The sequence below is a fragment of the Cyanistes caeruleus genome, chromosome 1 (genome assembly GCF_971803275.1).
Source record: "Cyanistes caeruleus chromosome 1, bCyaCae1.hap1.1, whole genome shotgun sequence".
In the NCBI taxonomy this organism is placed as follows: domain Eukaryota; kingdom Metazoa; phylum Chordata; class Aves; order Passeriformes; family Paridae; genus Cyanistes; species Cyanistes caeruleus.
The window spans coordinates 119,726,572-119,750,989 of NC_141701.1; the positions used below are offsets into that span (position 1 = coordinate 119,726,572).

Consider the following 24,418-nt stretch of genomic DNA (forward strand, 5'->3'; position numbering starts at 1 on the left):
CTCTATTACCCATAGCTGCATCTGGGGGCAGAATCAAAATACCAAAACAAAAAATGCCAAACCAAATGAAACTATTAAAACAAACACCAAGTGTGAGCTTGGGAAAGCTTCAGTTGGGGAGTGTATCCTGAGGTTATTCTATTTTAACATTTATCTTCATGCATGGTTTATTCAAAAGTTGAAATTTATATGCTTTGGCAGAATCATCGAGTCTTTAACCTTTAAATACTGTTTAAGGATTCACATACAATTTTTTTCTGTTTAAGCTGAACTTTGAAATACTTGCATAGGTGACCGGTGGGCTGCAACGGAAGTAGAAAATGAAGATGCACAAGTCTCCTTTACTTTCTTCTTTCCAACAGAATGACCAGATCATAAGGAATTTACCTTCTTTCCTATAACTTAGATGTAGTTCATGAAAGTTTTTTCTTTACAGTTGCCAAGTCCACATTCATATACCATTTTAAAGAACTAACAAAACCAATTCAAAGGGCAGTAATTATTTTTCTGTTTAAAATACTATTTCAGTAGTTTAGTAACAAGGTTTAAAATCTACTTTAATTGAGCATGGTTTCCATAATGAGTACTGTCTTATTTTGATCTGTTGGCACTGAGGGAAGGGAGTGTACAGGGGGACAGCACTGCACAAGAGTGAGGTTACTGGATATTTAAAGTTGAGGTTTGAAAATCTGGTGTATTTTAAGTTTTCTGATGTCCTACTGTTGAACTTCCACGACTTTTCTCTTGGTGTGGTCTTAAAAGTTAAGGCACGTGACAGTCAACAGTGTTCACCAATGAATGTGGTGAGGGAAGTAACAGTTCTGAGTCAGCCTGATACTGGAAGCTTTTAGCAGCTTCAAATTGTGTGGTCAGTCACTGGTCATCAATTTGTAGGCAATGGATTCTTACTTATCAAGTAGGATTTTGTCACTACAGACTTCGTCTTCCAAATAAGTGTAACATTACAGTGTTTCCAGGTACTAACAGCTGAGGATCAGGTTGTCAGTACTAAGTCCAGCCTTCCCCCAGTGAACACTTTGTGCAGCAAACTGAGGGGAGAAAGAAAAACAACAGAACTTGTTGATAACTGGTGTGTGAGCCAAAGACCACCCAAAAATAGTATTACTTGTATTTACAAAATGATGGTGAAAAAAGGTCAGTAGTAGGGTTCTGGCCACTCAGACTTTGTGTTACTTACAATGAAAGTTGAATTCTACTTCTATTGTGCTGCAGGTGCTAAAAAACACTCAAGAAAATGTGAACAATTGCCGTTACACTGTGAAATGAACAGGACTTGAACTTTGTGATGTGTAGGAAAGACTGTATTCTTTTAGTATGATGATGAATGTACATGATCTCTTGGTGATGAAATCATACCACTTCTGGGACAGAAAACCCAAGCCCCAGAAATGGATCTGAATTTTCAAACTGTTACCAACTGAGTTTGTTTTGGCAGCTGGACCTCATTGGTGGAGGATCATTTGCTGCTGGGAACATATTGGGGCTGTACATTACCTGCAGGTTTAGTATTTCAGTTCATTTTTGAAGCAGAGTGTGTGACGCAAGTGGAACCCTGTAGTAGTGCTGTTGCTTCTTTTCTGCCTAAGGGAGATGGCTGTTCCTCTTCAGCCATGTTTTTTCAACCATACCATTCAGTGTGTCTAGGAATGCATAGGAGTGTCATATGGAAGGGTTTGCCTGGGTATTGATCCATTTTGCCAGAAGTACTGTCCCTTTTAATGGTCATGTTTTTGCTTTGCAGCTACTGTTGGTTTGTGTTGCACAGAAATTTTGTCAGGAGTTACTCTTAATGGAGCAAGAACTGGTTTTTCTATCAGCAGTAAAATTAACAGTGCATAAATACTTGTGTGACTTGCCTGACAGAGTGCTATGAACATGTTAGGTCAACAGTGTTTGGGCACCTCACAGACTAGCTTGTGTGACCTCCCACGCTGCTCCACTGTGCAAAAAGGTGACTGGGGGAAAGTCCTAGAAAATTGCTGTTCCAGCACTCTCCCCCTTGCTTGGTTCATTTTGGGGCATTCTTGAATGAAAATGGGTGGCTGATGGACATCAGAGTTCTAGTAGCTGTGCAGCAGGTGTCAAGTTGCAGTACTTCATGAGGTACACTACAGTAGTAAGACTTCACCTGGTTACATCTGCCATCTCTATTTGGTTTACATAAAATAAAAGTGTTTTTCACTACACCCTGCTGTTGAGTGTCCTGTTGCCTCATTTATAGGTCTCTGCCACCTCTGCCCTCAAGATCGTTAGAGCTGTACTTGCTCTCAGAGAAAGAACTACTAATGTGTGTGTGTGTGTGTTTTAGACAAAGACTGACAAGTTGATACTCCTGAAGTGCTTTGTCCTTTCCTCATTGAAGTTTTTTCTGGTTCCCCATCTAAAACTAGACTGTAAGCTCTTGAGCAGGAACATCCTTAGCTTGTAAAGTTTGGCGTTGTAAAGAGACAGAACTATTGAATAAAACCTAAAACCTAAAACGTTAATTTAAAGCTGTACTTTATTGGTCATTCTCAAAGTGCATGTAGTGTTTTAGCAGAATGCTGTCTGTTCTGGGTGTGCTTGTTTGCAGGATGCCTTTATAGGACTGTCCAGCCTTACACATCAGAAAAAATGAAATGGGTTTGCAGTTTGATGGCGTACTTGGCTTGCATTTGTTACTGGTGGATGTTTCTCCAGACCAGGTGTGAATCTTGGCCAGCAGGTAGTACATCTTGCTGCGATCAGTAATGGGAATACAGTATGTGTGCACAGTCACAGGCACACCACCCAGTTTTTCCTTTTACTTAATCTGACCTTTCCTAACTTCTTACAGATAAGCTCTTATTAACAATACAGAAATGTAGTTTACCACTGAAGTGTTGCAGACTACTTAAAAGCTTTGCCATGGGAACAGTATTTTAATGATTTCTTCCTCTTCTGTATTTGTTTTTTGATGTCAACAGCTGTTTATAATCATCAGCTTAGTGGTTTCCTACCTATAATTAAAATATAATTAAATAATATATAATTAAAAAGTGTTTCCAGCCTAACATCAGACCTGTGTTTCAGAGTAGTACTAAGGTAAGATACAGCTGTAATGGCTTTGTCACATCTGGCTCCAGAGTAGGATACCACATGGTTTCTTTTCATGCACTAAAGCTCCTGATTTGTACACTTGGGATTTTGATTTTGTGAAAATTTAGGATCTGTCAATAATAAAGCCAAGACAGACTTCAGCAGTTGGGTGTTATCCACATTTTACAACCCTTTCAGTAACAACTTTCTTTGACCAGTCCTTTACATGAAAAGTTTACGTGAAAAGTTCAAAAATAGAGTGTCTATTTTGGTATAGAGGTTGCAGATATGGTCTAAGGCCAGTACATAAAGCGTATCAGAAGCTTCAGGCTGTCTATCCTAACCACACATCATTTGATGACATCAAACTATAAAGCATAGCCAAGACCAGGCAATGTTTGGGGATTTTTGTTTGGTGTGGATTTTTTGTGTGTGTTTGGTATTTTTCTTTAAACACGTGCTAGCTGCAGAAAGGGAAGACACTTCAACGGCTTTTAGATGAAATGTGTCTACTCCAATTAAAAAACAGGACATTGGTCTGAATTCTACCTATGGTTTTGTCCTGTGGGCAGGTACCTGATGGTTTGAAAAAATACACATCCATACAGAACACTCATTGTGTCATCAATATTGTTGCAGTCCATCCACAACTAGAATTTCAGCTCCAGAGTTTTTTTAAGGGTAGAGTTGCTTGTTGGGTTCTGAGGAACTGAGGTTCATCAGCTTGTTAAAGACATACAGTTACTGGGCAGTAATGACAGTTGAATTAGCTGAGGGCAGTTCATAATCCTTTACAATCTGCAAATTGACAGGTAATGGAATGGGATTGGGGCTGATGTCTTCAATGGATCAGTTGGAGTAAAAGGTTTCCATTGGGATTGTGTTCTCAAAGGGTTACAGTATGCTTTATTTTTGGCATGGGCCAAAATTTAACCATGTAGCTGTTTCCCAGTTTGCTATGTATGATACTCCATTAACAGCTGGCCTTACAGAAATCCACAGAGCTCACCTGCCATTGCTAGTGAAGGAGTGGGCACCAAAAGATTCAGTTTTTTTTTTTTCTCTTGTCCCCATGAGAGGCTCTAAACCAGAAATACTTGGCTTTCTAGATTTCTCAGTTAGAAGCCTCATCTAGTAGCTAGCAGAATTTAGGCACACGGGCAGTGAAGTAGGTTTAAAGACCTCATCCTGCAGAGGGTAAGTGCATGGATTTTAAAATGTTTATGATGTCATTTAATCTATTATGATCATGCTGATTTGAATATGTACTTTTTTTCCCCCTACATAGAGAAATAAAGTTCACAGTTCATCATATGTAGTATCTGACACCTATTGCATGTTTTGATTGAAGTTTGGCCTAGCCAGTAGACAAATTCCATGTGAATACCAACTGGGACACCTGCGTCTCATGCTTAACCAACAAGAAATTGGATGGCCTCAGTCATGAGACTTGCTGCTATGAATTTGTACTTAGCAATTTGAGGCTGTGGTGAAACCAGTAAAGAACACATGCACACATTTATTTGAAGAAACCTTTTAATAGAAAATGCTGAGAAAATTGTTCAGATAGGCTGATTTCATTATTGATAGTTCAGTGCACTTGTCACTACCTTAGGACTCCCTTTTTAGAAAATGCCACTTAATCTTACCAATTTTTATAGACTAGTGCAAGCAGCCAATGTGACTTCCATGTTAGTGGCAGTTTGTTTCTTCAGTGGGTATTACTTGGCATTTAACCTCGTATGTGCAGTTTTCACATGTTTGGTACAAGTGATTTTGAAGATACCTGAATGCAAATTTGCTCCATTGTCATCATACCATGACTAATGAGAACTTTTTAAGTAAAGCGAACAAAAAGTATTTGCTGTTATCTAGACACTAATAGTAGTAGTTATTTTCATCATAATACACCTCAACACTCCTTCCTTATCATTCATTACAGGCCTTTTAGGCCATCTCTTTTGCAGACCTTTTTCACGCTGTAAAACAGTAAAGGATAGGATGTTGGAAGTACATGAGTGAATAAAACCTCTTTTAAATAGCACAGATAAATGTCAAACCAAAAAACTCTTCATTTGGAGCACTATCAAAGTGTAACCTCATAATTACAAGTATAGATAAATAGTAATTTGGTTCAATTTAATTTAAAGACTAGGTAAAATGTATATTATAAAAAATTAAATTGGGGACATTAAAGACACTTAAAAAATACTAGTTAAAAAAAGCCATAGAGAAAAACCTCAAGTACTTCTTTAGGAAGGTGTCAAAATGGAAGGAGAAGAGAAGGTACACTAGTAAGTATGACAGTCACTAGGAAACTGAACAGGAACTCCAGCACTGGGCATTTTTGTGGAAGAAAGTTGAGAATGATTCAGTTGCAGAGGACGAAGGTAAGACAGGATTGAATCAGACACTTTTTCAGCATCTGTTTGCAGACTGAGTGTATGAGTTGTAAAATTAAGTGGCAGATGATCTTTGCTTGGCGTTATGATGGTGAAAGTAGTGAGGAAAAATGCAGTAGCCCCCTGGGCTGCTCTCCTCACAGGAAAACTAGGAAAAGCAGAGCTATTCTGAATAAATGCAAAGCATACAGTTATCTCTGGAGCCTATGGAAACCTACAGTGAATTTAAGTTGAAGATGCACTAGAACTGTATTTTTTCTTTCAGTGCTAGAGAATAAAGGTCATTTTATGTATAAAGAATAGAGTATTCAAGACTAAAACTTTTTCTTGCATGTGTAACAATCTAAAGTTGAGTTTTATCCCTCACTAATGTTCTTCCCCTCTGCCCCCATTACCAGTAACTAAATTCCTAGTTTTAACACAGGTCTGTAAAGCTACACTACACTGATGGTCTAGTTCCTTTAATTCTAACTAAACAGATATCCTCATCTAGAGGCCTCAGCTCATGGATCTTCTAATAGATCACAGCTGGTTGGGTTTGCCAGACCTTCAACACAGAGTGTTCCTCCTCAAGTGTAGTTGTTGCTGTTTGAACTGCTGTAATCACTGACCTTTAGTCTTCACTCAAGTATTCTTATCATCCTTTCAGGTGAAAAAAAGGTGATTTAGGTGATGTCCAGTCATTTTACTTTTGTTTCTGCTCTTTCCTGTTATCTTGTTTCTGTTCAGATTTGGCCAAGTGCTTGGGCATTATGAAAACACTACCACTGCTACTGCAATGAATGACATATTGGCACGGGTTAACAGGTCTACCCTGGTCATCCCTCAGTTTGCTGAAAATTTCATGGTACAAGTAGTTTAATTTTTGCTTTATCTGGTTGATAGATTTGCTACACTGGGAGTGCTCCTTTTTAAGGGTCTCCTTTTGTGTTTGGAGGTTACACACATCTTCTTCCAAGTTAAGAATTGCATTCAGTTTGCGTTTACGACATTTTTGTGCAGCTACTTTGTTTTTTCCTCTTCGTCTGATGTCACGCAGAAGTGATACCTGAGTTTCTGTTAGCTGGTTCTTTGCTAGCATGGCATTGAAAGAGTCAACAGACATGCTCACAATTTCATCAACTGAAAATGGTATTCTCAGAGCTTTTGCACGACATTCATCTCTGCTCCGGTTTGTAGCAGTAGAATTGTGGCACCTATCTTTCACTTCGTTTGATTTCTTCATCCACATCTGTTGATGATGCTGTGGAGTGGATACTGTTTGACTTGGCACCTGATTGTATGTGTGATTTTGAAGAAACTGCTGAAGTGTGGCTTCTGCAGAACACTCTGTATCACCCGGATATTCCACGTGGCTGTGCTTAATGTTTTCTTGGCAGTGGCCACCAACAGCTCCTAAGCCATGTGAAGGAGCAGATTTAACACCACTGCTGTACCCAACAGAACCTTCACAGCAGATTGAATAAGAGGTGGTGCAGTGATTTGAATTCAAAGATGGTCCCAAATCTGAGCCAGGCTCTTCAAACATCTGAGAAACTTCTATAGGACTAAAGCCTTCCTCCAAAGCCAAAGACATGAGCTTAATTTCATCAAAACTATCATCATGGGCTGTTAGATTTCTAATGTCAGCAGCTGAAAACAGCCCTGTCAAATTTGACCCATGAAACAGTGATTCTGGATTTGTGATACCAGAGCTTGATTGAGGAAAGAACTCTTGCCTTTGTAAGTGTCTTGGTTTTGAATTTAATTGAGTGGGGTAGTCTGTTCCTAGTAGCATGGCATCAGAAGGACCAAAACTGTTCTGAAGTGTCTGGGTCAAATTTATATTGTGGTCTGAGGATGATGGGTCTTGGTCTTTACTAGAAGTAGCAACTTGTGTATCTTCCAGTAAGTTCACCTAAAAGATGAAAGGGGGAGAGGGAAATGGGATCTTTCATAAAATGAATGCTTCTACATCCCTTGCCTACACAGTCACAATCAATTTGTTTGTCAATATTCCACTACTTGATTCTATTAAAGCCAAATTTTTGTACATTAAGCTCTTCTAGCTATTTGTAATGCTGTTTCCCATCTGTACAAAGCATAATCTGTATTGGCACATGGCAAAAGGAAGCAGGAAGGGTGCAGAACTGACTGAAGGAATGGGAGAAGGACTTGCAAAGGACAGTGTGGGACTGATGAGGATTGAGAGGTAAAAATATGACTATTGCCAAGCGTACAAACTATGGCCTACATGTGTTATGCCTGATCTGGTTTAAGAAAAACGTCCTCCTAGGAGGAGTGGTAATGACCCTTTCATGGTAGTGGTATTGATGATTCTCTTAGGTTGCACTGCAAGATGTAAGCAAAAGTAAAGGTTTTACCCATCTGTTAAAAACAAGTGGGACAGTGTTCTTTATCTCTTCCACAACCCACCCTCACTCCAAGGGAAAATCTTCTGTTAATGGGCCATTGAGTCTCACTGCATGGCTGATAAAATTACATCAGCCCACTGGGAGATGCTCCACCCAGCATTCCTACCTGGATATAGTCTGAGATTTGGAACACCACAGTCAGCCTTCTTCCATTGGATTCCCAAAGGAAGACCAGACCATTCTACATCACCACTGGACCTTCAGAGGAAAACTACAGCCTTCCACAGGATCACTGCTTCAACAGTGACTGCAGCCACCACTTAACTGGACTGCTAGCAACACCCTGACCAGCGGGGTGTCAGGTTGTATTCTGACTCTGTCAGTGGTTTTTGTACTACTGCATTTTAATTTTCCTATTGAGTTGTAGTTTTTTTATTTATACAAATAAGTAAAGAACTGTTATTCCTACTCCCATATGAAACCAGTGAATAAAAGAGGAGTGGAAGACAGGAACATTAAGACTGTGCTGTTGCAGTCTGACTACTCATTTCACAGTTTATGAAGTTTCCAAGGCTGTGATGTACCACATTTGGTTTAGTTCATTTAACAACAGTCAATTGCATCCAAAACTCAGCTGAAATATTTCACTGATCAGTTTGGAAGTAACACCTCCCCCACCAAGTCATACCTTTTGTGGATGTCTTGACTTTAAATTACTACTTGGTTTTTTTACAAAACCAAAGCTGATATATGATGCCTTGGCCCTGATGTTCAAACAATAAACTGGACTGGTAATGCTGTAGGTAGCACTAAGGCCCACCTTTTGTGGACCTGAGTTAAAGTTGCTGGGTCTTAGAAGCACAAAACCACAGTCCAAGATTATGTTGAGTGCTCGCTGTCAAGCAGAGCAGTCATAAAATAGATGGATACAAAGTACTTGAGAATGTAAATTTATCAAGTAGGAAATGCATAGGATTCCTCCACAGCTGAGTGTCCTTTACTGAGTTTCAGGGAAGGACTTCCTGACTGCTATTCAGTGAACAGACTATGTAAAAAGCACTTTCCACAGGGAAGGAATGATGTACCGTAAGGAACAGAACATCAGTTCTCTATTATGCTTACTGGGAGCTCAGGTAACAGAAGGTCTTGCCTTATTTCTGCTATGGAGTTACCCTGTATTAGAGCACCTGCTGTCTGTGAGATAGAGATGCTATTTTCAACTAATCCCTTGAACAATTCTTAGTAAGTCAGCTATCAAAATATCCCACTCATTGTAAAGACTTGATACTTGGCAGAAACAATCAATCCATATTTAACAGATAGATTGTCACAAGATGGCAGTGCATAAATAATGTTAAATAAAATATACAATATGTTACTGTGTATTGTAATAGCTGCATAAAGCCTACAGCCAAATTCCTTTCAAATTTTGAGAACAGAGAAAACTAAACTGATGAACTTCTACACCTTGTTAGCGTGCAATCCATTTCCAGAGCTGAACAGAAGAGAAGGCTGATTTATGGGCTAGAAGGTACTATCTAAGCTACAGATTCCCAAAACCAGATAAGCATGAAGTTATATGGAAAATGCTAATGGCCCCAGAAAAGGATCCTGTGATGGGAAGTGTATGTAAGATGCCGTTAAGTATTGCAAAAAAGGAATGTAGAGAGTAGCTTCATGGTCAGTGGTTGAAGCTATGAGCAGTGGGAGAAGAGGGAGACTTCAATTGTGATAACAAGCATTTTTTGTGAACATGGGCACACAGAAAGTAAAATACAGTATCAGAGGGCCACAAGATTTAACAAAAACCCCAAAAACCCAAACCACAAAATGGGTTTACTGCTACTGCTGACTGATCTGATTTGCAGTGAAGATGATCTGTTGTTCTTGAGAGTAGTAACCCTGCAAGCACTTGAACCAATATTTATGACAAATGTAATCTTTCACCACAAATGCCCAATAGCTGCTCCTGTTTAATAAATCAGGGTTGTTCTACAGAAACACACCAAGAGCTGCTGATAAATACAAACTGGTATTAAGTTTCAGAAAGACAACTATTCGTTGAACTGAGTTGTCCAGTGGCTCCATCCAACCAGATCACAGTAAAGACACAGCTTTTACACCAGACAAGTTGCTGGGGAAAATTTTTAAAGTAAAGCCAATGAGAGCTGCTGTAAAAGGTGGATAGTAGCATCTTTAGCAGTTGCAGGTATGTTTTACTACATTGATTTGATAATATATTGCCAGAGTGGGTGGGGTAAGCTGTGGTTATTTGATAAAACAGAGTAACTGCTGATTGTATTCCAATTTATCTGCAACAGATTTTCTGTTTTATAAATACAGATTCCTGTATTTTCTCATTTACCTCTAGCATGTTTTCCACCTGTGATGACAGAAGCTGTAAATAGCCCTCTAAGGAGAAAAGGGAATCTACATGGTTGCTGTTGCTCTGTGACAAAAGAAAGAGAAACACAGTGTAAAGCACAGTCATTTTATGTAAAAGGAGGTAAAAATCAAAGTCTGAGAGACACAGAGCACAGTGCAATACTGCTGCTGACCACCATCAAGTCTTCATACTGATGGAAGATGACACGTTAGCAAGAGCAGAACAGCTCCAGGGCCTGAGCAGCCTTACTATGCCTGCAACAGCAGAACTGGGCTTTCCTCTGAAGCTGTACCTCTCCACCAGTGCAGAAAAATCAGGTATTTTTTCAAAGCCAAACTCTCAGGGGAGTGGCAAACAGGCTGGCAAGACACCTGGATCAGATATTCTCAACTCTCACAAGGTCTCAAGAAAATTGAGTGCCCCTTTCATTGTAACTCTTAGAGAAAACAAAACTGAAGAGTCCAGTGTGCCAAATGGAATTCTGCATCTGAGCATCAAGCTTTACATAAAGGGTGAGAGCAGTATTTAATTTAGCATCCATGTCTCTAGTGTTGTAGGCAAGAACATCCTCGCCCACAAGCACAACACCTTCATAATGGAGAAAATAAACCTAAATTAAGAGATTATTAGTTGCAAGTGTTTTCTGTAAACTTGTGAATATCTCAACTACTCAAAAATAGTGGGGGATTGAGGGAAGAAGGCAATTTTCAAAATAGTGTACAGGGGAAACATTCACAAAGCATTGTCTGGAGTGAGCATTCCTTTCCTGCCCTGGCAAGGAACACTTAAAATAAAAAAAGGAAAATTATTCCTTTCAAAACCTTTCATTACTATTTATCTTAGTCGTTTCTATATCCTCCCTCACTTTCTCTTCATTTTTCTCTTCTTCCCTTTTTTTCATCACTTACTTGATTTATGTCTTTCTCTTCTTCTTCTTGCAGTTCCAACTGATCCTCTCCTTGAGGTGGACAGCAGTCACCTAAAGCTCCCTGACATGCTTTCAGGTCAACATCCTGAAGACACAAATATAATGGTTCTATTACACAGCATGCCATCAAAATTATTCTTTAAAATGCACTTTTTTCCCCTCCAGTGACAGAATTCCAAATAAAATAATGCACTGAACAGGTCATGTGGATGAACTGAGTGTGTAGACTTTGGGGGCAGAGTAAGACCAGTGTCAGCTCAGGGAGGCAGCCACCACCTCCTGTTTTGGTGCCCAGGCATTGAATCCTTCTGCAGTAGAAATGGACACTGGAAACAAATTTTTCTAAACCAGACAAAGAGCCATGATGTGAATTCATGAAAAGTCTGGACTATCAATGTCTTTTGGAAGTCATTTCACAACAACATATCCAAGCCAGACAGATAATCAGGGGTGGACTATTAAAATAGGCAATTATACATGGCCAGTTAGCAAAATCCCTTGCTTACCTGTATTGTAATAGCAACTCTGTTTCCCATCACTTCCATGTAGACATTACCCATTTTCATTTATCCAAATGATGGAATTTTTAATCTCCAGTGATGAGATTGTTCAAACTTAGTGGCCTCAGAAGCAATTTTCAAGTTTTATTTTATCTATATTCATATCATCAGACTTTTTCATTGTTTATTTATACAGGGCTGGAGCATTGCTAGAATAAGAAGGAATCAGTGCTAATTCCTATTTTTATAAAGTATTTATATTTAAAAGTACTTTGATATTTCAGCTTTTACAGGGTGAGTCTGTGTTTTTAAAATGTGAAACTCAGTGGAATAGCAGCTAGGAAGCCAAGTGTCCACACTGCATTAGTTCCAGATATTCCCAGCAAAATGCTATGGCAGGAGCAGAAAAGACAAGTTTTCAACAGCAGCAAACACAATTAGAGTGTTCGGTTCTAAAAATCTCAAGAAACAATTTACAGATTTGTTATGAAAGCATAAACTACATAAAACCTGCAATTGTAATAGTCATCAAAGTATATAAAAGTTTTTAAATTGCTCCTTCATACAAAACACATTAAAAAGTAAATATAAAAAGTTTAGAATTAGAACTCTGGAGTAAAATTAATCTCAAATTAATATTATTTTCAACTTTGTACATTCTACTTAAATATTTTAAAATATGAAAACTAATTTTATTTTAAACTATTTTTTTTGTTGGCTTTCAATTTTTCTGTACTTTCTTTTCAAGATTAGAAGAGAATGTTAGCTTTATAAATGCCATTTGTGAAAGCAAATAGGTCTACAGGGCACTCATCTGTCACTCTGATGTAAGATTGAAGAGTTTCCTTCAATGAGGCCTAACACAGTTTCTACTCATTAGAAATTATATTTCAATACATTACATCTTCTCTGTCAGCTGCATCTGGATGATTTTTTGACCAGACGATTTTTTACTGCCAAATACAAAAAACCTAATTTACTTGCCTAAAAACAGACATATACACACAAAACAACAAAAACAAGAAAACAAACCTCTTAATCAACCATTCTCTCCATGTAAACAGGAGAGGGTATTTACTATACAAGACACTGAGAACATGTTAAGTAGCTACTTGCAAACACTTCAATGAGTCCAGTGGAGCAGATCACAAGCATGAAGTTACTCTCATACTTATGTGCTTGCGTGATCAGGGCTAGGCTTTAATTTTACAGAGAACCAACCTAACACTTGTTATTTAATGTGATCTGTTAGTATTCTAATTAATAAAATTCATGATTATCAAAAGTAAATAAGAAGTCAAGGATGACTGCTATTAAAGACCATAAGCAGCTCCTCTGGAGCCAAGTGGCCTGGAAAGCTGCTGCTGTGGCAAAGCATTCAGCCCCTGGATAACACAGCAAATTCATTGCTCTACTGGCTGCAGAAGAGGCAAATGCAGGAAATAGCTAAAAATGTGGTATCTGTCGTGTGATGCCTCAAAAAACCAGCTGCAAGAACTGGGTTTGTATACAGAAGGTGCATGAGTCACAACTTGATTTTTCCTTTTAAAATTTCCAGGAGTATAAACCTATTCCCCTGTCAGGGAAAAGAAAGGTTTGGGGTAGCTTTAGAAAGAGCCCATGGTGTGTCCTACAGATAATTTAAAATCCTCACAGTTCAACTTCCTTAGAGTGGAAATCTGACTGCAGATGATGCTGGTCTGCTAAAGTCTACAATAGAGATGGTCCTTCCCCAAACCATTCTGAGGACAACTAAATTTCTGATGTACCTGATGGGATATCTCCTTTCTGAAGGGAAACTAAATGCTCCTGAAGCTCACAGAAATTTTTGAAAACTGTCTTGTATTAATTTCCTCAAGATGACAAAGGTAACTGAATTTTAAGGTCTTTTCTTATCAATATATAAAACCGTTGACTGCTAAGGAAATGGAGAATATTTCCGACTACAAATTTTGGAATTTATCTGGAGTCTGCATTCATTTTTATGTATCTTTTAAGAAAAAAATGTATCTATTTTCTCTACTCAGCCATAGATGGTGTCATGGTACCCATAGTTTCCAGGCTGAGCCACCAACTGTACTACAGGATCACAAACCATTTTGCCTGAAGGATTCTTGGCCTTCAGCACAGAATGGAGCTCAGAACCTCCCTCTGATCTTTAGTACCTCTGTTCCATTCACATCAGCAGGGGCTCTGTGCAGTGGTGAAGAGAGGGAAGCAGGGTCTCACATTTGCAGTCATGCCCATTCCCCGTAGCTTACCAAAGGGAATGTGTCATCTTTTCTGACTGAGCTTAGTAATGCTGCACTGTGTGGCTCTGAAGATTAGTTTTACTAACACCATTTCTTGCTCTGGCAGATGATATTAAAATATACTCATGGCTGCTTAGTGTGATTATTACTGCAGTGAGTTTTGCATCCTTTGAACAAACCTGTTTTCATCACTACCAGAGCACTTGCTGAAGGATCCTGGCCCTGTAGACAGGTTTTCACAACAGTGGTGGTATAGATACAGCACATGTAAGATATTTCAGATTACAAATTTTCACCTGTGGGATCATTTCAGTAAAAACCTCTATACAGCAATCAACCAGAACCTCTTCACCTTCATTTCTCTGTTTTGGCTTTTCATAAAAATCCCCTAGATTATGCTGATAAAGGTTTATGTTCTTTATTACACTTTGCACCAGCCTGTTAGTTTTCCTCAGTGATGAAGAATGACTGAACAGCACAGCTCAACAACAGAATGCTTCCTTCCATGCCTGTTTTATCACTTGGGACTGACTGCTGGACTACTGCTACAGGGAAAATAGGAGGGGTGTCTCCCAAAGAAACAGCCACACTATGTTCTTGAATAAGACATTTCATTAAAGATATCTTAATTCTACCATCTGGACGTATATCTAATGACAAAAGCTTTATTACAGAGTCTGGATATTAACCTAATGACAAGAAGGATTAGGTGTAGATACTATCTACTCAGCACTGTGCTGCCACATTCAGTGTTTCTGCCCTTCCCATCCTTAGTTTGCAAGAAGGGTAGCAGAAAAAACAGTAATTCAGTTACAGTCATACCACTGAGCCAAAGAAATCAGGATAGCATGTGATTGTCTCTGTATAGAGAAAAAGACTTAATTTTGCTGATTGCAGAAGACTTAACAATACCACCAAACCCATCTAATGCAGCAGCCTTTCCATTTCTACCACTGGAGGGTGTGGAAGTTCATGCCTCCAACAGTAGGCTGTTTCCAAATGGTAAACTGCAACCCTACCTGAGGGCAGCCTTCAATTTGCATTTGGAAAGACTTCTGTGCAAGTACAAAGCCAGACAGTTACACTAAAATTCTCATCATAAAATAATAAAAAAAATAAAATCCCAAGTATCTGAAATTTTCGACTTGCTTCTGCCACTTATTAGTATCAGTTGCATTAAAATGCACAGTCTGAGACTGACTATGATTTACCAAATTATCCACCAGCCTTGTATGTGGAGGGATGGGCTCTAACCATGCACCTGCCCTTTCCCTAAGGTACAGCTTATCACAGGTCAGCTACAGGCTTCAGTTTTTCAGCCTCTAGAATACGAAAAATAGTAGTTTATGTAAAATCTGCTACTTAAGGAGGGCCAAGAATCAATGTGGGAGAGAGAGAAAGTATGGCTTTGTGGGTGGCCTGGCCTACACTTAATTGGAAGCATGCTGCCTGCTCTGGCAGGTTTCCAGAGTTTCTTACTCTATGTTAAAAATAGAGCCTTCAGTTTCCAATTAAGTAAATCAGAGTATTGATCTCAGCAAGAACTGGGTCTACTGTACATCAAACTATCCCTCCACATATCCCCTCCCCTTGCTTCCTTTCATCCATGTCTTATCTGCTGTCCCTAAAAGAATGCACAGGGAGCAGAACCTGTAATGACACCAAAATACAAAAATATCTACTGTGATATATTGGATGGGTGAAGAAGATCCCTCTGAAGGAGCAGCAGAAAGCACAATCAATCTGTTTTTGACTATTGATCTGTGTGCTGTTGGCACACAGGACTAAAACTACACAACCCTGGGCTACAAGTACACAGAAATACTTGAACTAGCTCTGGAGTAACAGAAAGGTCTTGCTGGAAGAGAGCAGACAGGGTGGCTTGCCTGGGTGCACAGGCAGCACGGAGAGGCAGGGGGTACCTGCCCCTGGAAAGCTGTTTCACTGAGGTCAGACTCGTGAGTTACCACTACAAGTATCCCAGTGCTGGAGCAAAAGTACATGACCACAATTATTTGCAAGAGAACATTATTTTTTGGTGCTGATTACTCATGTATCCTGTTCATGTGCTATCTTCTAATTACTCTATACTATGATCTCTTTTATTTCAGTGAAGTTTTAAGTTGCTCTATTGATGTCATTAACCTTTGAGATGGTTTTCTACAATCTTTTGTCCCTTCTCCATTACTAACTGCACTTCTCTGTAGAACTAGCCCTCCACTTGTCATTTGCTGAAAAGATGTGCCACACACTCTATACCAAACTTTGAATAATTAAGTAGCATTTCCAGAATAGAATCATAGAATGGTTTGTGTTGGAATGATCCTTTAAGTTTGCACAATACCAAGAGAAGTTAAGCAAAACAGCTTCTAGTAATGTAACCAGTAGTTTCACTTAACTACTTGGTAGGATTAAATACAATTAATAATTAAATATAATGATGTGTATCTGATATCATTCAGCTCTAATTTTAGTGATCTTGCTCTTTGCCTGTGTACTTTAAAAATGTGATAATCATCTTACAAACTGATATCTACTTGTTAAGAAAAAAAGAAAGAACAATATTTATTGCTGTTTCTCTATATTCACAAAAAGCCCTAAAATATCCTGAAAACACCAGAACAGAGGAGTACTTTATTTTCTGAAATGCAGCCAAGGTTTAGGATGTGTAGAGGGTAGAATGGTGGATGGAAACACCAAATATCAAAGTAACTTCCATGTTATATATGGCTAGGCTTAAAAAATGACAATAAACCATGCTACCTAAGCAGTGCAATTGAGTAAATCAAATGGTTCATAGTTGGGACTCCAAATGTGGCACCTGTCAAACACGACGTATTAACTCTAAATCCTAATAATGCCATCTGGGCTGCAACCAGACACTCCCTCCTGTGTGCTGCAGTGAGCTGATAGCACCTCTCTAACCACATGCATTTCAGGGCTTTAGACAGCATGGGCCAGCTGTGTCAGCTATTACAAAACACACATACTGCGTGCACTCCGTTCCAACACAAAATTAACACCAACCTACTCCCCAGATGGAGGCAGAGACAGGTACATATTCAAGACACAGACACCAACAGTGTTGTCATTGATTTCAATTAAAACATCAGTTTTCATGCTGAAAATAGCAGCTCAATATCCTCTTCAAAACTAGCTTTTAAAACCACTTCTAACATGTACATCAAACAGGTGCACACTCCAACCTTTTGGTCCTGTGCAGATGTTTTTCACCAGAAACTGATTTCATTGTAATGACAGACAACATAGAGAATTGAAATTTTCAGTTCCCCTCGATGCTGCTAAATAGAGCTTAAAGACTAACTAGCAAAGTAGATAAAAGAATGCAAAAGTAGACACACAGGATGTAGCTGTAACAGTGCATAAACAGATAATGAGGAATATAGTGGCTTTTGTGGTAAATCCATGTAACAGGAAGCAACAGCGCATGCCCAAAGGCAAACTCAAAGTAAGGTCATCTGTCACATTGGGGGCACTCAGTATCATCACCAGAGACCTCTTCAGACAACCCTGTAGGACCAGAAAAGGATTTCCAGTAAGAGGCACATGCATGCAAACTAGTTCTAGGAAAAGTGATGTTTATGTATCAGCTAGGAAGTACACTTTAATGAATATGTATGGTCTTGATGGAATAAATACCTTGTTGTAAAGTTTCACAGTACACCTGATTAGAGGAGATATCCTCCCGTGTGTTCAGTGCGCTGAGAATAAAGAATGCCTGCTTTCTAATACTTCAAATTGTGTTTGAAAGCTTGTTTTCTGCCCAACTTCAGTATCAGTAAAGTATGCAATATCCCTGAGAGTAAATGTGATGAGGGTAATTAAATTATTTCAGTCACTCTTTCAGACTGAGCACAGTAAAAAAACCCAAACCAAACTCAAAACCTCTTTCTGTGCCTCTGGTTCCCTAAGATGCTTTCTTTTGTGGTCAGTGAACTACTTGACATCAGAGTTCTGTCAGACACCTCCCTCCCTTTCTGCTCTACCTTTGCCATCTCTACCTGTGCCATAGAGTGGTTGCATACCCTCACTGGTACATGATGTAGTCAGTACTGAATAAAGACACTCAGGGACCACCATTTCATATAAAACTGTCCACAATTCACTTACAGATGTCTTCCTTTTGAGTTCTCCCAAGCAAACATACTTTCTCAGGTATCCAACTTATCCAGCTCCCAGCTTTTCCAATCTACTAGCCTCTTTGCAACACCAAATGCCTGCCAACTCTCAGCTCTGAATAGGGAGCACTGTTAAAAGTCACAGCCTGACACTTCAGAAGCTCCTCAGGGATTTAAGTATCTTCACCTTCCCTCTGATCCTCACCTGTAATTCCCTTTCTATTTTCCACATTTACCACACTCTAATTCTTCCTTCTTTATGCCTGATATTCCTCTCATCTACTTTCACATGCACTTTTCATGCACCCCCTGCACTGGGAATACCTCGGCCACTCTTCAGAGAGCAGGAAAACGCTGGCGAAGTCAGCCCTGCACCACAACTCCAACTTCCTCTAACACCCTTCCTGAACACTCCCTTGACTAGGCTTTTTCAAACCCTTGCAAGACTAAGTTTGAGGTTCTTCTTTTATGCTACCTCTTTCTGAAACACCCTGAAGTCCTTCCCCTGCCTCCTTAAGCCAAGTTCTTGGCTAAAAGGTAAGAGGCATTCACAAGCAGGGACCCAATCCATTTATCTGTTTCCAGCTGTCTGTCTCTCCACAGCAATACTGCTCAATGAATTAAAAAGAAAAAAAAGAAAATAATAATTTGAAATATGTTCTGTAAGTTACGCACACAGCTTCAGTGGGAAGTTCTCAAATGGTCTAGAGAAAAGCCTTTGGAGAAAAACTTTCAGAGAAAAGCCTATCTGGTTCCTCCTTAACTTTCACTTTACCAAACTTTGATACTCACCAAGAAAAAAAAATCCATAACTCAAATTACTGTCACTCAATATAAATACTTCAAATGGTGTTAAAAATCTAGGATGGATTCCACCCTTCCAGTGCTTTAATACAATAAAACTCTGCCTCTGATGGCATTCAAAGTGTGCTTGAATGACGTTTTACATAACCTCAAACTGCCCTTTCTAAAAAGTAACATAGAGATAACAGTACAAACAATACATATTATTCACTGTGCACCTTCTTCCTTAAATTCTATAATTCATAAACAACAGCAATGTTATGCTGTTAATTATTAATTAGAGCAGGTGTTGTTTAATCAAGTGCAGGAATTCAGCTCTTGGGAAGGGCCTCAAAGATCTGTTGAAAGAATGCAATACATTCAGATATAACAAACCTATTTGACTTCTATGGGGGCAGAACCTTCCTTTTTATCTGTCCCATCCTGAGCTGGAGCTTACTTCACGTGGAGTACAAAGACCCAGCACAGCAACTCCTGCTCTCATCCAGGCACTGCCTCTTCTGCTGGCATGGGCAGCATCAGTGCCTGGAGTTCACATGATTTGGAACAAACATTTTAATTGTAATGTAATGTAAGACTAACACAGAAAAGAAGCTGAAGAGCTACACAGTCCATTCTTGCTAATTAAGTATTTTCCCATGTATATTCCATAAAAGATAAAGCAACCATTGAGTTTTTAAATTCCCTTTCTTCAAATGTCTACATACATACATAAACACATACTTGCACACATAAAATATTCATATACAAAAAAGAAAGGGAAAAAAAAATCAGTGAATCAAGTAGAGCAGTCCTGAACCCTTGCAAGACCTTCAGCTAAGACACTGCTGTGTGACAAGCTTCTAGAGACTTTCTCTATTTGGGAATACTATTACCACACACAGGATGATGCCACATCTTGCAGCACCGAGGCCTTCCATTTCCCCACACACAGGTTTTAAGGTGCTTTGGAAAATGTGTCTCATTCATTTTTCATATGGACTTAGGGCTTAGTGTAAGAGCTTCCAGAAGTGTTGCTGAGGCAGTGTTACATTGAGAAGCCTAAGGAAAATGCAGCTGGCAGAGTGGGGCATGGAATGTAACTCAAGTTATGTGCCTGTAGAATGGCTTCTCTTTTCCCCACCAATATAAGACCTATGCTCAGAGTCAGCTACTCGTCTTTCCCCTTGCTTCCCCCCTTTTTTTCTGGGGGGGGAGGCTCTTTCTGAACTTAAAACTTCAAAATGCACACAGCCACACAGTGCCTCTATATTTCAGTTTTAGTTTTCCTTAAAATAAGCTATTTCCTTGAGCAATCTAACAATACTTTTCAAGCACATTGGGGAAAAATAAACAGATATGCCCAACTTTAACTGTATGAGTAATTCAATGTGGCCTACTCACAAGTGGCCCATTCAATGTGACTTATTTCTGTGAGTAGGTTTGAGTAGGACAAAAAAAGTCAGGCACCCTGTTTTGATGTCAGCATTCAAACAGGTGTTGAATATTAAGGAGCAAGTGGTGTTCCCACTATAAACCCTTTCTTAAAAAAAACACCAACAAAACCAACCAGGACTGCAATTTCTTTTTCCAGCAAACTGAGAGAAGAAAGACTAGGTGCAGTACAAACACTGTTGGATCTGGGGAAAAAAATAAGTAGCATGAGAAATAATCACCCCAAAGAAAAGACCTGTCTCACTCTCATGCTTTTTATCTATTTCCTTAACAAACATTCCCACTGGAGCCTGAACTCTTGGTCTCAGGTGTTCTGCAAAGAGGTAGGGCCCGAATCGCCACCTTTCACTACTACAGAAATCAATCCATTTCCTTGCATGAACTAATGCATGTTTTTCAAACAGTTATCCAAAGCAAATGCTTATTTCTTTTTTATTTATTTTCCTCTAAACTCATGGTTCTCAGGGAGCTTAGTCTCAATCTTAAACATCCCTTAGAACAAAACCTATAAGCTTTGATTCTGTAGCTGACCCAGATCAGAGCAGTGCAGAGGTATTAAACTAATACTCTAAGCCTTAGGATGCATCTACCAATACCTGCTCTGACCTGCTGTAGGGGATACAGCACAGGCAGTATGGACAGTGCAGAACTTGGAACACAAAACCTTTTTTAATGTAGTCTCTGCAGTGGTATAAACCTGGTTCTTGTTACACACATTCATCTAAGAAAATGTGTAGCAAGACACTGAGATAGTATGATTATTTTCTCCATTAAAGGGTGTATTTCAGAGGAAATCAATTTTGCTATTTTTATTACTAAGGCAATAAAATATTGTGGGGTTTACATTTCATCAGCAAGCCTATGTTTGATTACAAAAGCAATCAGAATGAAATAGTTTGCTGGGAATATAGCGAATACAAAGGTTAGGGCTGATCCCAGACTGGTGGGCAGCAAGCTGAGTGTAGGAACACACCTATTCACTTTATTCCTTGTCAAAACCAAAGTGCTCAGGCTGTTCTCGAACCTCATCTTAGCACAGAGCAGAAAAACAGGCAAACCCCTGCAGTTTAGCAGGCTCCAACAGCATGCCTTGGCCACTGAATTAATTTTCATCTGCAGCTGTCTTCAAGAGTAGTTTTAAGTACCAGATCTCAAATGGACAAGGACCAACAGCTTGCACTGTGTTGCCAGCAATGTTCTCAGCAGGGACTGGAGTCCAATGAATAAAATCAATCCAGGGATGGCTAAATCCAGCTGCAAACTTTTCACAATGCCACTCAGTACCAGAGAAAAAAAAACAAATCTGTTTACATAGACTTCTTGTCCTGATCTAGTGTTGAGAAAATAAATGCTAAAAATAGCTCAAATCTATTTTTACAAAAGGCAAATTGAAGGTTATAAATCAGCTGAACCACTCTGGAATCCATTATACTATTACAATAACATTTTGTCAGCATAAGTAGACTCAGTCAAAGCTACCAAAGATCACCTTAAAAACAGAGATCTACTTTTTGATCTGTGTTTCATGTTTTGGACCTTCCCTGCTTCAAAAGATGTCCAGTGGAAGAAACATGAGGGTTTCCAGATAGATTACCCTCTACACTTTATTTCAAGAACCGAACAATGCCTTATCTTGCTCCAATCATTATTTCACTTAAAAACATTGTGCTAAAGAGAGAGGCCCAGGCTTACATTTAGCAAAGAAAGGAATCATCTTCTCTCCACATAAAAGAGTCATCCCTTATAGTCAGGGTGTTGAAATTAATTTTGCAACTACTTTACAAAAATAACTAAGTTAACAAATGGGGAAATTGGCAAAAAGAAAAAAAAATTAAAAGAAAATTTAAATAGAAAAATAAAATCTACCATGCTCGACAAATTATACAATTAACAGTTGATGCTGGTTCGCTAATTCACAAAAAGAACCAGCTATTCACAATTGCTCGAAACCAACTTGAAAAATGTTGATAGCTCAACTCGGTATTTCAAAATGTACTGAACATCAGAGTCACAAGCGACAGAAGCGCAGCACGGACTGCACGAGGCGCGAATAAAAGGGAACCTGGCGATCGCTGCTGGGGTTATTTCATCAGCGGGAGTTTTGAAACTGCCGCGCTGATAATGCAGGGCAGATAAAAGGAGCTCGGAGGTTTGCCCTAGCACAGTAAGACCCTCTACGTGTAAGAAATGTTCCTGACAAGTGTAGTTACCGCACTACGGCGCACACCTGTGCCCAGGTGAAGAGTGCACCATGTGAAACGCTCCGGAGAAGCTGCATTTCTGCAGCTGCGTGATATTCTTAAGAAGCCCACAAGAAAAAAACAGAGGCGATGCCGGAGGAAATGCCAGCCAGAACTGTCCATCCTGGCCTTACAGCCCTAGCTGGCAGGTGGCAGCGGCGCTGGGGCCCGGGGTGTGCCGGGGCCGGGGCAGCTCTGCGGGCTGACCCCGCTCCGCTGAGGGGAGGCTCCGCGGCGGCCCGGCCCCGCCGCTCGGTGCTTTGGCTCCCGCCGCCCGGGACACGGGCAGGGCACGGGCCAGCCCCGCACACCGCCGGGGCTGTGCGTCCCTCCTGGCCTTTTGTTTCTTTTCTTTACGGGACGGTGTCCGGCTCAGAAAAGCCTCCTCCTCCGCGTCCCCACCGCTCGCCCCTCACGAACACCCCAGACCGCCCCGGTGCGCGCCCTCCTCGCTCGGCCTAGGTGGCTCCGGGACCGCCCGCGCCTCCCTTACCTCCGCCATGGGGCAGCCGCCTCCGCCGGGACCGCCACCGGCTCATCCTCCTCCCGCGGCGGGGCGGGGGACGGCTCCACCCGGGCGGGGCGGGCGGGGCCGGGGGATCGGGCCCGCGGCCTCCGGTGCTCGGTGCCCCATGGCAGCCCGGCGCAGGGCACCCGGCGTGCGTGTGCTCGGGGGGACGCGGACCGCAGCCCCAGCTCCGCGGCTCCGCAGCTGCAAAGCCGCCCCCGCTCCTCTCGCCGCCGCCGCCGCCCCGGCCCTTCCCGCGGACGGGAGGCGGCGCCGGGGCGGGACGGGGACACCCCGGACCCGGGATCCCACCTGTGTGCCGGGGGCAGGAACAGCATGCGGTTGCTGAAGCGAGCTGGAAATAAAGAGGAGTCACAAGAGGCAGGAGGCGGAAGGAAATTTAAAAATAAAAAGCTAAGAGATTCTCTGCAACCCCCGGTCAATAGAATCTCCAAATGAAATTACAGAATGCAGGGTTTAACTACAATCAACCTGCTGCTTAAGTGTCTCTTCAGTGCCTTTTCTTTCCCACCTATTGAACTGCACTTTCCTCGGCACATCTACTCAGCACTACAGGAACTTACTCTCGCACATGCTCTAGCATATTTATATGCTATATTTTCAATTTGTCTTCTCTCTGTCCTCTGAAAAGGCTTCTTATCACTTAGCATCCCTTCTACTTATCTGAGCGTTTCAGGCTTGTTTTTTGCACAGCGTTAGGCTGTTCGGGCAGACCCTGGAAGTGTCACTTCTCCAGTGATAACTCTGTGTGTAACGGGTGCAGTTTCTCAATTTTGCTGTTATCACAGATGACATTTCCCCTTTTTTGTGGGGTCCAGTGTGGTACCACCCTATGAGTGTATTGCAATATTCCTAACGTTTTATTGCAAAACCTGTTTCTTGAATTCTAACGAAGTAACAATTTTCTTTTTAAAAAAAAATCTAAGTATACTGGAATAGAACACAATCTTCCACTGTAAGTGGCTTTATTTTTTTATTTATTTTTTAATTATTTTTTTGTAAATGCCAGAGTGAGATCTCTGGCTTTTAAAGTGGAAGTAAAGTTAATAAAAATAAAATTTAAAAAATAAATTATATGTGTGTTAAGGTAAATATATTTACAACCATGATTCACTGCATAAAAGCCAAGACAGCCACCACAAAGTCCATATATTCCACATTATGCATTGGTGTTAAGCATTTTATTTTTGGGGGGGGGAGGTTTTCAGCATGGTCAAAATCTGCACATAATTTTTATGTTTGTAGATCAAGTCTTCTGATGATAAGAAAATACATGACAAGTGAGTATAGCTTGTAGAATTTCTTGCAAGAGGAGAAGGAATTTGGCACCTCCCACTCCCCAAGGGAGCCAGGAGCCTCTTTGTGGCAACTG

At 40.3% G+C, this 24,418-nt stretch overlaps 1 protein-coding gene across 3 annotated transcripts; it reads right to left on the reverse strand.

Annotated features, from left to right (window-relative positions):
• Nucleotides 1-4,596: 4,596 nt before the first annotated feature.
• Nucleotides 4,597-23,569, reverse strand: NFE2L3 (NFE2 like bZIP transcription factor 3). Of its 3 annotated transcripts, none has more exons than XM_086853468.1 (4): nt 23,338-23,569; nt 11,129-11,233; nt 10,200-10,283; nt 4,597-7,377 (listed from the first exon to the last, which is right to left on the reverse strand). In XM_086853468.1, the coding sequence occupies exons 3-4, from the start codon at nt 10,206-10,208 to the stop codon at nt 6,166-6,168; spliced, it is 1,221 nt and encodes a 406-aa protein (XP_086709594.1). In that variant the 5' UTR covers nt 10,209-10,283; nt 11,129-11,233; nt 23,338-23,569; the 3' UTR covers nt 4,597-6,165. The 3 variants fall into 3 exon arrangements, with proteins under 3 accessions (XP_086709594.1, XP_086709585.1, XP_086709591.1); XM_086853459.1 differs by lacking the exon at nt 23,338-23,569 and adding an exon at nt 23,011-23,111; XM_086853465.1 differs by lacking the exons at nt 10,200-10,283; nt 23,338-23,569 and adding an exon at nt 23,011-23,090.
• Between the last annotated feature and the right edge of the window lie 849 nt (nt 23,570-24,418).

Excerpts from the sequence above, each read along its gene's own strand:
- NFE2L3 (XM_086853459.1), bottom strand. Across the intron at positions 10,284-11,128 it reads AAGAGAAAGACATAAATCAA|AGCAACAGCAACCATGTAGA; the intron begins GTAAGTGATGAA and ends CTTTTGTCACAG. Across the intron at positions 7,378-10,199 it reads AGGTGGAAAACATGCTAGAG|GTGAACTTACTGGAAGATAC; the intron begins GTAAATGAGAAA and ends TTCATCTTTTAG.